This window comes from Morus notabilis, unplaced genomic scaffold, assembly GCF_000414095.1.
Source record: "Morus notabilis unplaced genomic scaffold, ASM41409v2 Scaffold99, whole genome shotgun sequence".
Classification (NCBI taxonomy): domain Eukaryota; kingdom Viridiplantae; phylum Streptophyta; class Magnoliopsida; order Rosales; family Moraceae; genus Morus; species Morus notabilis.
Genome location: NW_010362482.1, coordinates 382,001 through 395,076, shown reverse-complemented (window position 1 = coordinate 395,076; position 13,076 = coordinate 382,001). Strand labels below are relative to the sequence as shown.

General features: G+C 35.9%; 4 protein-coding genes across 5 annotated transcripts in view; 3 read left to right on the top strand and 1 right to left on the bottom strand.

Annotated features, from left to right (window-relative positions):
* The window catches only part of LOC21410250 (cleavage and polyadenylation specificity factor subunit CG7185), a 4,494-nt gene extending 2,649 nt beyond the window's left edge, over positions 1-1,845 (top strand). Inside the window, exons 3-4 of one of the 2 annotated variants that reach the window (XR_002902532.1) lie at positions 1-455; positions 1,381-1,845. Coding sequence is in view for 1 of the 2 variants with exons in the window: in XM_024168178.1 (XP_024023946.1) it covers positions 1-303 (303 nt within the window). In the remaining variant the exon portion in view is untranslated. Of the gene's footprint in view, positions 735-1,380 lie in introns of those variants that run through there. The other variant, XM_024168178.1, reaches the window with a different exon arrangement.
* Positions 1,846-4,679: 2,834 nt separating this feature from the next.
* Positions 4,680-4,997, bottom strand: LOC21410248 (anther-specific protein BCP1). The gene has a single exon (XM_010102026.1). It carries the CDS (start codon positions 4,995-4,997, stop codon positions 4,680-4,682), a length of 318 nt encoding a protein of 105 aa, XP_010100328.1.
* Positions 4,998-6,565: 1,568 nt separating this feature from the next.
* LOC21410247 (putative F-box protein At3g24700) lies at positions 6,566-7,711 on the top strand. The gene has a single exon (XM_010102025.1). The coding sequence runs from the start codon at positions 6,566-6,568 to the stop codon at positions 7,709-7,711; it is 1,146 nt and encodes a 381-aa protein (XP_010100327.1).
* Positions 7,712-8,778: 1,067 nt separating this feature from the next.
* Positions 8,779-12,398, top strand: LOC21410246 (T-complex protein 1 subunit epsilon). Its single transcript, XM_024168112.1, has 9 exons — positions 8,779-9,159; positions 9,590-9,908; positions 10,227-10,575; positions 10,774-10,906; positions 11,028-11,080; positions 11,256-11,358; positions 11,495-11,661; positions 11,760-11,873; positions 11,986-12,398. Exons 1-9 carry the CDS (start codon positions 8,961-8,963, stop codon positions 12,154-12,156), a joined length of 1,608 nt encoding a protein of 535 aa, XP_024023880.1. The 5' UTR covers positions 8,779-8,960; the 3' UTR covers positions 12,157-12,398.
* The last annotated feature ends 678 nt before the right edge of the window (positions 12,399-13,076 follow it).

The following is a 13,076-nucleotide window of genomic DNA, read 5'->3' as shown; positions in this document are numbered from 1 at the left end:
GAAAGAGAACGAGGATCAGAGCGTGACTGGTCTGGAAACTCTGAGAGGAGGAATCATGAAGAGAGGGACCAAGACTGGGACAGGTCTCAAAAGGAGCAGAAGGAGCACAGATATAGGGAAGGCAAAGATGGATCCCGAGACTATCGTCCAAAAGAGCGTGAATTGGACTATGAGGATGACTGGGACAGAGGGCAATCTTCGTCAAGACTTAGGAGCAGGTCTCGAGTGGTGCAAGAAGATCATCATCGGTCTCGTTCACGAGATGTTGATTATGGAAAGAGGAGACGTTTGCCATCTGAGTGACCTGGTCTCGTAATCAGATCTTCTTCAGCATGCCTTATACAATGCAGAATCAATGTTTGCAACTTTGCACTTTCAATCCTTGGATGGCTATGTGCATCTACATCACTCTCCGGACCTTGATTGCCCAAATTTATGCAGCGTCTTGAGTGAAAGTAAGTTCTACTTGTTTGGACAGGGCGGAAGAATTTATTTTTATATTGCTTTCATACCGCTTTCTACTGAATGGATTAGGACATTGGGTACAATCATATTTATGAACTTAAAAATGATTAGTAACTTTCATTAGCATACAAATAAGGATGAAGTTTGTGGGGTTTGGGTCCTAATGCCCTGCAGCTGGTTGTCCTATTTCTTCAAGACAATTGCTTCTGTTGGGCTTGTGATGTTGATACTCTAGAAACAAATTTTTTTTTTTTTTTTTAATTTGACAATGGGTGTTCTTTTATTTGGTGAATTCTCTTAAAACTCTCTCTGTTTTTGTGTGCGTCTCTAACTTCTTGAGTATGGTCTGTGGATATTATATTTGAGAATCATGAAGATTGCAAGTTATATTGATCTTAGCACATATATGTTCTTATCTTGGTTTCTATATGTGATGATGGGAGTGCGCATCTTGTTTTAAATTCAGGGAGGTCATTTCTTGATTTTTGAATGGAAGTTTGCCTTCTTCTACTAGTATTATTAAGGTATCTTTATGGGTACGGGGTACCCAGGAGCAAGACTAAGATTGCTGTGATTAAAACGTTATGATATTAGAGCGAGTGACTCATGAAAATATACAATTATGCTTCTCAATTTGCTTGCTCCTTTCTCACTGTATTTGGCAGAGAATGAGAAATACTCATTCCTGAAAACTACGAAATTTCAGCGGAGTTGCTAGATTTTGTCCTTGTTTGCCATGTCTCACTGAAGTGCATACCTAAAAGGATTGTTTAATAAAAATGGTTTTGGAGACTCGTAAGCTCGTCCTGTTGTGTTGTGCTTCTTTTAATTCTGTTAATGTGTGTCTCGGCTAGATTATGAAGTAGTTTCCTGGCAGAATATCTTATCTAATCTCCTTTTGATCATCATATCCAGGGAATAGAGTGAGCAACTCTTTCTTTTCATGAATGAGCCAGCTTTTTCTGGTTATATGGTGGAAGTTTTGTTACATGGGATGCCTTTATTGGATTCCTCTGGTGATGGCTTTGGTCTGCCAAGTATGAAAAAGAAGTCTTTGACTGTTCTTATTTTCACCTTGTTTTTGACCACCTAAAATATCTGTATTACTGCTCCTTGCATCAAAACCTCTAGAAAGAGTGCCCACGAACCTGTTCAGATATGAAGGTAGACCTATCACATACAATGTTAATACTGTATTGTCTTGTGTAAGAAAATGTTGTATCACCTCCGCATGTAATGACCTTTTTTCTTGCCATTTCGTTTTGCCCCAGCTTGTATCTTGTACTGATTTTGATCCGATTGATCCTCATACTTTGTACGGCACAAGTGACAATTTTTCCTTCTTGCATTAGGCAGTTAGGCTTGAGTCGTTACGTTAAATCACCATGTAAATTGTAATGTTCATAGTGAGATTTGTATAACCCAGTTTCCTTTTTCTATCTCTCTTTCAGTGTATTGTTTTTTTTAGAAAGAGTGCCCACGAACCTGTTCAGATATGAAGGTAGACCTATCACATACAATGTTAATACTGTATTGTCTTGTGTAAGAAAATGTTGTATCACCTCCGCATGTAATGACCTTTTTTCTTGCCATTTCGTTTTGCCCCAGCTTGTAATTATCTTGTACTGATTTTAATCTGATTGATCCTCATACATTGTACGGCACAATTGACAATTTTTCCTTCTTGCATTAGGTAGTTATGCTTGAGTCGTTATGTTAAATCACCATGTAAATTGTAATGTTCATAGTGAGATTTGTATAACCCAGTTTCCTTTTTCTATCTCTCTTTCTGTGTATTGTTTTTTTTTAGCTTTTGGTGTATTATAATTTAGTACATCTATATTACCAGATGTTGTTGGGTTAGGTGTCATGTACTTTTGCCTTCCTCTATTGGCAGAGGAGTTCTGTATTGTCTCTGATGAGATCAAATGTCTGGATAATGTCGTCCATTGTATTCTCGTAAGCTATTGGTGTATACTTTCTGGAGAATATGTATTTGATGGTCTGATCTGTATTCATGTAACATTTGAGTGTACGAGGAGCTGCATCATTCTTGATGGGGTTGCACTTTTCAGAACTAGCTGCTTCATTGTGTCTTCTGCCGACACAACTCAGGTTGACGAAGAAGTCGAGGGATTCTTTTTTGAGGTTTCTTTGATAGGGTACGGAAACAATACCCTATCGGCTATTGCTACTCTACTGTTTTATACCATCGTTTTCCTCAAGTTCAATTAGTTTTACATTTTTTTTTGAAAAAATTTGATTATGATTTTGACGTGCAGTGTTGGTAGGATAACCTACTGCAAAAGGAATAGTTTCTCCTTAATATGTTGTTGGAACTCTTGGTTGTAATTGCATGTTCTCTCTCTCTCATCTCCCTTTTGCCATGCAAATTCTTTTGACAGAGGTGATGGCATTAGTGCTAATCTAGATTTCGACTTTCAAGGTTGTTTATTTGCTTTGAACTGTAAATTTCACATCCAAAAAGGAAAAATGTCATTATATTTTTCATTTTTCTACATACATATTATCAAATGCAATATTAAGCTGCTTTTGACTTACAAAGTTGGATTTCATTTTTGCATTGTATATAGGAGAAATGACATTACTCATTCTGTCACTCTCTTTGTCACTCGCTCAATTCATTGTTTAACACGTAGATTTCACTAACATGATATATTATTATTTCAACAGAAAATGAGATAGTAGAGTCTATATGTTTATCATTATTTGAAAGGAGAGTAATGGAAGGAATTTTTTCTTCTTCTTTATTTATTTATTTTTTTAGTTTTGTTTCTTCTGCTATGAAAACTAGTGATTCGTAAGATTCATGTATCTTCTTGTGTTTGTCCCTTGTGATTTTGTTTGGCATTGCCAACCGAACTTAGAAAATGTCGTCAGACACGACATGAAATCTTGGGATGTAAAATCTCTACCTCTCTTAATATGGGTTGCTTCAAGATACCAAATGCCAATTCTTGGCATATTTCTTTCGTTTAACAATGAAGGTACTTCCACGGTTCCACCTCTTTGCTGTTTTCCAGTCAACTAATGAAATTCCATTCATTGGAGGAAAGAAAGGGAGAAAAAAGAAACATCTTTTGCTGTGATGGTGAATCGTGACGGGGTATAATGTTATCACACTGCATTCTCTTTGTAGATCATGGATGTGAAAATACATGTCTGCTTGATATGATTGTTGCACTTTCCCATCATGTTGCCTTCCCATTAGCTGACATTTATTTCCTGTATTCGTCATTGATTCTGAATCATAATTCATGGTTCTCTATAATGTTTTTCTTTCACAAAAAATACACGTAAAACGAGAATAATTTTGAATCTATGAACTAAACAATACATATACATATCATACTGCAATAGGACGTGGCTTTGTTATTTAATTTTTAAGAGAAAATTGCTGAATTTACTTTTAAATGCACGAGTCTAGAGTTTTATCTCTTATTCTTGATTAATATTGTTTTGACTAATATTATTTTGACTTAAAAGGATATTATTTAAGAGTAAGGAAATAAAAATCTAGATGCATGTACTGTAAAGAATATTTTTCTCATTTTCTCCTATTTAAAACTAATAAATCTTATGAGAGTCATTTACTCATATATATATATATATTTTATTTCAACGGGATTTTGATCAAATATAACAATTAAAACCATGTACCACAAGATATATGGGCATAACCTAACGTAGAAGGCTTCAAAAGTAAGCACCAATATTTTGTGATATTTATACAACTTACGTTAAAGTGGTAATAAAAGTAATAAATATCCTTGTTCACGTTTTAGATAGAAGGAAAACGCAGTTAGAAACATCCTTTTAGGGCCCGTTCATTTTGCTGATTCGAGTTTGTAATTCGAGTTGAGATGTGATTTTATGTGAGAGTTTTTTACTGTAATAAAAAAGTTAGATGTGACTGTTTTTAAAAACTTTTTACTGTAATAAAATTTAAATTTTAAACTCGAATCGGTCAAATTCTAAAATTACTATACTGAAAAGAGGAGGAAGGGAAAAAAAAAAAGTTCTCTATAATTAATTTAATTGTGTATAGAAAAATTATGAATGTATACAGTTAATGGGTATAAATGTTTTCAGTTAAAAACGACATTCCTGGTAAAAGTAATGATCAACTCAATCTTCAAGAGCACGTACATATACATGTATATATATTCATATCTCCACGCATTTAGATTTGCTCAGAAGAAGTAACCGGCGACGGCGGCGACGGCAACTCCGGCTACGGCTGAGACGTCAATGGCGGATGCTCCGCTGTGGCTGCCGGGCGCCTCAGCGGTGGGAGGGAAGGCACCGGGGGGAGCGGGTCCGCCAACGGGGGCCTCAACGACTTCGTCTTCGTGGGACGAAATGCCCTCGTCGGAGTTTCCAATGAGGTCGTCGGAGGAAGGGCCGAAGGAGGGAACAGCAGCGTCGGCATCGGGGGTCTCGGCGGAGGCCAACCCTGCAACTGCGAAGAGGAGGAGAGCGAGAACCACGACTATATTGGGACGTGCCATATTGATGAGAAGTCTAGTTAGGGAGAAAGAGTGGTTCTCTTGTATTATTTTTGGGTTTTGATGGAGATATTGAAAGAAAGGAGAGAAAGGAAGTTTATATATAATACATATCTATATAATGATATATTATATATGTATAAATATATATTTATGGTTTGGGGAAAGCCATGGAGTGCGGTTGCGGAGGGTGAGGAAAGCCATGCATGGGGGTGGCCGTGTTCGCTGTTTTATTGCTAAATTCAGTAAATTAAAGCCTCTTAATTTAGTTTATTATTATTTAAATATGGGAAAATTCTAAAGCATGTGCAAAAGAAATTAGCTGGCTATTGGCTAATATTGACAATAATGATTATTATAAAAAAAAGAATTAAGTTTCCTTTTTTAAATGGAAATAAGTTAGAAAAAAAGGGTAAAACTTCGGATTATACACGTGTATTTTATTGAAAGTGTACTCCTTTTAGAACTGGGAAACTGCTCAAAAAGAGAGAGAGTATTTTTTTTTTATAATTTTTATGGAAAGTAAAAGAGTTCTTTAAGGACTCGAATATCATATCATGCAAATATAAATAGGGATCACTCGACATTAAGAACTTCCTTAGAACCCAAAGCTTCACCATTGAAAGATTAAAATCTAGTGGTTTCCTTGTAGATTTACGCAGAAAATTTCCACCCGATTAAATTACTTTATCGTACGTTCTCATCAGTACTGATCTCACTCGTAGCAATTAATAAGGTATGGGTTTTTTTAGCTTTTCTTGAATTTCTCTCAAAGACTGCACTCTTTACCCGTATATGCTTCTTTTCAGTAAATTTTTGTCATTCAAATTCTTTTTTTGAGTAGTTGATCTTATCATTCTAATTGTTAATGCTTTGTAACATGCTTTTACATGCTTCTTTTGAAGAGAAATCAAATTTCGAAACTTGAAAATTTTAATATTATTGTACCACAAGTTTCGCAGTTACTTTTTTTCCCAGATTTTTTTTTGTTCCAATATTCTTTCTTCAAAGCGATTAAACATATATATATATATATATGTATATATATATATATATGTACACACACACACACACATAGGAGGAAGCTCAATGATAGGAACTTACAGAAGCACTAATAAAATAGTAATAATACGTTTTTTTTTTTCTGGAAAAAAAATAGCAATAATACTTACACAATTCTTTTTCTTCCCGTCCCTAAAAAAATAAACAAATTGCTTTCCTTTTTTTTTTTTTTTTTGGGTTCTTGGGACGCACAAAATCTAATGTTGGAAAAAAAAAAAAAAAATTTTTTTCTTTTTTTTTTTTTTTTTTTTTTTTTAACAGAACGGCATTACACTCTTCTTGCTTCTTCTTTTTTGTTGTTGAAATCTAATTGAACTGAGTTCTGATTATTCAAAAGATTTTGAAATTATAGCATTCATTAATTTATTTAAATCACATTCTAAAACTGACCCTGATCGTGGTTCTTGAATTAATTAAGTTGGCTAAGTATTCATAGATTAACTACTTTTTCTCTTTTTCTTTTCTCTTTATGGAATATCTAAATTTGCGTCTATATTTTATGCAGAAACATGGCAACTGATTTGCCTGAAGACATACTAATAGATATTTTTTCAAGGTTACCTCCTGAATCTATATTACAGTTTAAAAGTGTTCAAAAATCATGGTATATTCTTATAACTGCACTAGTGAAGGACCCTGTATTTGTGGCCAAGAATTTCCACAACAATAAGAGGAAAGGATCGTTTTTAATCTACAAGTGTTTTGAAGATACCAATATAGGGTCCCTCGCCATCTGCAATAATGGAGCAGACAATGAACAACGACTTAGTTATGGCATACAAGATTTCAAACCGCTGTTTCCAAATCGCTACAGAAAGTTTCTGAATTACAGTCGGGTTGGCGTATCTCATTGTGACGGCATCATTTGCCTGGCCGATTATTACGACGGTCGTATTTTATTATGCAATCCAGCAACCAGGGAATTCAAGCTTCTTCCTACCGATCCGTGCTTTTATGAGGCGAAAGAATACCGACTCGCCAATGTCGGATTTGGTTACGATTCCATCGATGATGTCTACAAGGTTGTCTGTGTCTGCGCATGGCCGTCCGGCGAATTTAAAGCTCACGTGTATACTTTGGGCAATGATTATACTTATTGGAGAGATATACCGTTGAAGACACAAATTATTATTGGCGACTATCATTCTGTAAGATCTATCACCACCAAAGAGGTGCATTGCAACGGAGTCTGTTATTGGTTGGTGCAAGATAATAATGCTTTCCAACAACAAATGTACTCATTTGATATGCACGACGAGGAGTTTCGCACCATACCTTTGCCCGACCACATTGAAAACATGGGATATTGTAATGCTTACAAACTAAGCCTCACTCGGTGGAATGAATCTGCTGTCTTGTTCTTTTATCCACCACCCCATTGGGTCAGGAAAGTGTCTATTGAAATGTGGGTACTGCGATCATGGCGTTGGACAAAACACCAGACGACAGTGCCGTTAAGAGGAATGGAAAAGATTGAAGCGGCGTTCTATAAGAGTGATGAGATCCTTATTAAAGAAAAAAGAGGCCTGTTATCCTACAACGTACTCACGAGGAAGGTGAGAAGAATTTACAAAGGCGATGTGGACAGATTTCGTGCTTGCTGTTATTACGTTCCGAGCCTTGTTTCAATTAGAAGGATTACCTTTGACAAGTGAAAAGAAAGTTTATTATAAGGACATGGACATGAGTAGTGCTTGAAAAATTATGCGTGATTTATAAATATTTTAGTTCTTTTAGAATACATTATTATTTTTGTTGAAATTACTTGAATATTGTCTTTTTTTTTTTTTTTAGAGACCTTTTCTTAATTTAGTAAACGTAGAGACATCTACTTAAAGTAGACTCTAAAAAGACTATCCAATTTTCTTTTTTTTTTAAAGACATTTTCACAATTTAACAAAACTAAATATATAGTATACTTAAAAAAAAGCCATTGCAATTTCATTATAAACAAATAATAATAATATATTTCAAATAATAATAATACAAAAATAATTTAAACAACTCAAAAATATGGTTAAATAATAATATAAATATGTTTCAAAAATCTACTTAAGATGACAAAAAATATTATTTATGTCACTGCATTAAAAAATAAATAATTGTCATTCAATTAATAAAGGGAAAATAAAAGGCCAAAATGACACCCAATTAGTTAGAATGACATAAATAATAGACTTGTACAAAACCATAACAAATCATGTACTTTTCTCTAAAGTACATGGTTTATTATTTATGTCATTCTAAATAATTGAGTGCTATTGTGATTTTTTGTTTTCTCTTTATTAATTAAATGACAATTACTTATTTTTAAGTGCAATGATATAAATAATAATTTGAGAAAAAAAGATAAATATCCTTCAGAATGCATAAGTCTTAGCTTTTATTTTCTCTAATATTTTTCACCATTAAATAGTAATGAGGTATTTCTGGTTTTTTTCTCAAAAAATTTAGAGAAAATTGCTGAACTTACTCTTAAAAATGCATGAATTTAGATTTGTATCATTTACTCTTGATTAATACTCTTGTGTTATAAAAAATATATTAAGTAAGAGTAAAGAGTAAAAATTAAAATTTATGTATTTTAAGAGGTATTTGTGAAGATTTCTAAAATATTTATGTCCGGTTTAGTGAAAGTCCATTTTTGATATGGGTCAGGCTGATACAGAAAGGCCCAACTTGGATTTCCCATCGCTCAGATCCAAACCCTAACCGAAGAGCGGAGGAAGCAAATCGAGTTAGGGCTTTTGAAAAAAACAATCAAACAAGAGAGGGAGGGAGCGAAAACTAAACCCCTTTCATTTCTTCCCACTTCCGCCATTGTCGTTGCTCGACTTCTCTCGAAGCTTCCACACTCTTCTCTCAGACCGATCGGCACCGCCGAGGGATCTCCGCCGTGAAGAAATGGCGCTGGCGTTCGACGAGTTCGGGAGGCCATTCATCATTATCAGAGAGCAGGGACAGAAGACCCGATTGCGAGGCCTCGAAGCTCATAAGGCCAACATTTCCGCCGGGAAAGCCGTCGCTCGCATCCTCCGGACCTCTCTCGGCCCCAAGGGCATGGACAAGATGCTCCAGGGCCCCGACGGCGACGTCACCATCAGTACGTTTCTCTTTCTCCCGCGCCATTTTCTCTTTCTTCCTTTCATGAAAGTCCGGAGATTTTACGGTTTTTAGTTTTCTTAGTCTGGTAATGGTGGCGATGTTAGTCGTTGTTGTGGATTTGTAGTGTTTGATTGATTTTGAGATTTTAGTATGTGGATCTATTGTGGAAATGAACAAAATGATAAAGTAGTAAAGTATCGGTGTGATTTGGAGTTGGTTTGTGTGAATATCTGTTCTTTCGCGTAAAGTACCTAGGGTTTTTGAAGTTCTTGTATGATTTCATTTTGAAAGAAAGAGAAATTATGAGCTTTTTGGCTTTAGGTCTTTCGTTAGTTTATTGCATTATTTTATGGGGAATAGGAACAAAAGCACAAGTCTTTCGATATTGCGATTCTGTGATCTTACTTTTTCGCCCCCTGTTTACACAGCAAATGATGGTGCAACAATTTTGGAGCAAATGGATGTTGACAATCAAATTGCAAAGTTGATGGTTGAACTTTCTCGTAGTCAGGATTACGAGATTGGTGATGGGACAACTGGTGTTGTTGTTCTGGCTGGTTCACTTCTGGAGCAGGCTGAGCGGCAATTGGAACGTGGTCTTCATCCAATTCGGATCGCTGAGGGCTATGAGATGGCCTCTAGAATAGCTGTTGAGCATCTTGAGCGTATAGCTCAGAAGTTTGAATTTGGGGAGTCCAATATAGAGCCTTTAGTTCAAACTTGCATGACTACTTTGTCTTCGAAGATGTAAGTAATGGTGGCTCACGGGTTAACTTTTTTGCTTTGCAATCATTTGTAGTTTATTGGATTACATTTGTGATTTGCAAGCAGTAGATAGACATTATGTGGCTAAAGCTACTGAGAATAGAACTAGGGAGGTGGAAGTAGAAATGCCTTCATTGCCTTGTTGCTCTTTCTTGATGTCAAAATTTGTTCAGAGCTTTGTGTGAATTTTTACAGTCAAACGTGCAAGTTATGGTACTTGCTAATGATGACGTTATGTAATTATATTCCTTATACTCTGATATGTATTATGTGTATGAGCCTTTGTTCTTAATGTTGCAGAGTGAACCGGTGTAAGCGTGATCTGGCTGAGATTGCTGTTAGGGCAGTTCTTGCTGTTGCACATTTAGAAAGGAAGGATGTTAATTTAGATTTAATAAAGGTGGAGGGGAAAGTAGGAGGCAAGTTGGAAGACACTGAGCTCATTTATGGAATTCTTGTTGACAAGGATATGAGCCATCCGCAGATGCCAAAGCGAATTGAGGATGCAAAAATTGCTATCTTGACTTGTCCCTTTGAGCCACCTAAGCCAAAAACTAAACATAAGGTTGATATTGATACAGTGGAGAAGTTCCAAACCTTGCGTCAACAAGAGCAAAAGTACTTTGACGAAATGGTCCAAAAGTGCAAGGTGGCCTTTTAACGTTATTTTATAATTTACTGTTAAAAAAACTCTCACTTATTTCTACTTTGTTTCACATTATGGAAGTATCGTAGGTTATGTAGGTTTTGTTTGTTATGAGACTTACTTCATTTACCTTGCACGTGTGGTTAGATATATGCTTATTGGGGCATTTAGGTACTGCGGAACTAAGTTTTTGAGTTGCAGGACATTGGGGCTACTTTGGTTATCTGTCAATGGGGTTTTGATGATGAAGCAAATCATTTACTGATGCACCGGAACTTGCCTGCTGTAAGATGGGTTGGTGGTGTAGAGTTGGAACTAATTGCAATAGCCACAGGTGCGTCTCCTTTAAACAATTTTGCAAGTCAATATTACATAAATTAAACTATTTAAATGGTTTATTTACTTGGTAGATAGTTCCTCTTTCTTAATTGGTTTGACCAATGGTGCATTTGTAGGTGGAAGGATTGTGCCTAGGTTCCAGGAGTTGACTCCTGAGAAGTTGGGAAAGGTGTGTTTAGCTGTTTGTCTTTACTACTTTCTGTGCGTACCCTGTGTGTGCATGTTTGTTGCTGTTTTTTATTTTATTTTATTTTATAGGGGGTTGATCTTTTTCTTGAATTCCTTATTTGCTTACATTTTGGATTACAACATAACAATGTTAACATGATAAACTTTTTTTTAAGGCTGGTCTGGTTCGAGAAAAATCATTTGGTACAACAAAAGACCGAATGCTGTACATTGAACACTGTGCAAATTCAAAGGCTGTTACCATATTTATCCGTGGAGGTTGGTTTCTTGTCATATATGTTCCAGCATTTACATTTTTCATATCAGAGTCTTATTCAAGAAAATAACTTGAAGGCATTTTGAATCTCATAATAAGTTTTCTTATTGAACTAATTTGTCGTCGATTCTGCATTAGGTAACAAAATGGTGATTGAGGAGACCAAACGCAGTATTCATGATGCATTGTGTGTTGCTAGGAATCTTATTCGCAACAATTCTATTGTCTATGGTGGCGGTTCAGCTGAGATATCTTGTTCAATTGCAGTAGAGGCAGCTGCAGATAGATACCCAGGAGTTGAGCAGGTTTGAAGATTGTGTTTCTTTTTTAGCTCCTTCATATTTATCTCCATTATATTTTGATGTATTCACTGCTTGTCTGTCATGTTTTTCTTTTATCACAGTATGCTATCAGAGCATTTGCTGATGCTCTGGATGCCATCCCTATGGCGCTTGCGGAGAATAGTGGACTCCAACCCATTGAAACGTTGTCTGCAGTTAAATCGCAGCAAATTAAGGTAAGCTTAGCTAGCATCCTAAGCCTGTTCCAACTACCTTCAGTGTTTCTCAACCAACCTTAGTGGCATTAATTTTTTCTGTTATTAATTTCGGTTTTGGTTTTGGTTGTAGGAGAACAATCATTATTGTGGAATTGATTGCAATGATGTCGGCACTAATGACATGCGTGAGCAGAATGTTTTCGAGACCCTCATCGGCAAGCAGCAGCAGATCTTGCTGGCAACACAAGTTGTCAAGATGATATTGAAAATAGATGATGTTATCTCCCCTTCCGAGTACTGAAAATTTGGGGTTCATGACCTGTTCAAATTTGCCAAACAGAATGGGCGTTCGTTTTATGTTTGGTATATTTCTCGGTGTGATTCCGGTTTTGATTCAACTTCTGGGACAATCTCCTCTTGATGGATACTACTTGTTGCTTGCACTGTAGCTTTTCTGAGGTGCCTTTTGTTTAAATTGTAAGCATAGCTGCTACTCATCGGTTTGGTGATAATAGATTGTTGAACTTTCCTATTTTGTTTAAATCTTTATCATCACCAAACAAAATCTCTCTATCATGCCAAATTTGTCACATAAGCATTGCATGCACGAGTTTGAACCATTTGGCTGTCCCATGGCAAAACTGGCATTAATTTTCTAATGAAACCATCACAACAATGAGGTCTCCACAACAATTATTGGACGCCAGAATGGCCCCTTGTGCCGGTTGTAAAGACATTTTTAAAGGCTTCGAAGACAAAATGCTATTCTTTCGCCTCAATAAAGAGCCTTTTTAACAGTGTATGATGTTACCCAAGCTCAGAATGTGTTGCATGGAAATTGGAATTATTGGGATTTTTGTTCCTACCTGTGGGCTATGAGCAAAAGGTCATTGTCTATCATTCACAGTTGGAATGAAAAGTACTGTCACGACAAACGTACCTTTTATTATTTATCTTGTTTTGATAATTTACCGTTGTGAAATGTTCGTTAGGCTTACAACAAATTAGACCACTGGCTTGTCTTCCGACTTTCACAGTTATCGACCGTTTTGTTTTCACACTTGTTTTATCTTCAAATCTTTGAAAAGTAAATGCCATTATGCTCTTACGTCAGTTTGCAAGTTAATTTTGTCACCGAACTCACATGTGAAGCTTGGAAATTGAGAATCTGTCTTTTATGTTTTTCTATTGTTTTTCCCTGAAAGATGTGCGTCTTTCCGT

What these genes read in the sequence shown, in the direction of transcription:
- LOC21410246 (XM_024168112.1), top strand. Translation starts at nt 8,961, where the DNA reads ATGGCGCTGGCGTTCGACGAGTTCGGGAGGCCATTCATCATTATCAGA. An exon ending in ACTAATTGCAATAGCCACAG is followed by an intron (nt 10,907 to 11,027) that starts GTGCGTCTCCTT and finishes GTGCATTTGTAG; the next exon opens with GTGGAAGGATTGTGCCTAGG. An exon ending in GATACCCAGGAGTTGAGCAG is followed by an intron (nt 11,662 to 11,759) that starts GTTTGAAGATTG and finishes CTTTTATCACAG; the next exon opens with TATGCTATCAGAGCATTTGC.
- LOC21410248 (XM_010102026.1), bottom strand. Translation starts at nt 4,997, where the DNA reads ATGGCACGTCCCAATATAGTCGTGGTTCTCGCTCTCCTCCTCTTCGCA.
- LOC21410247 (XM_010102025.1), top strand. Translation starts at nt 6,566, where the DNA reads ATGGCAACTGATTTGCCTGAAGACATACTAATAGATATTTTTTCAAGG.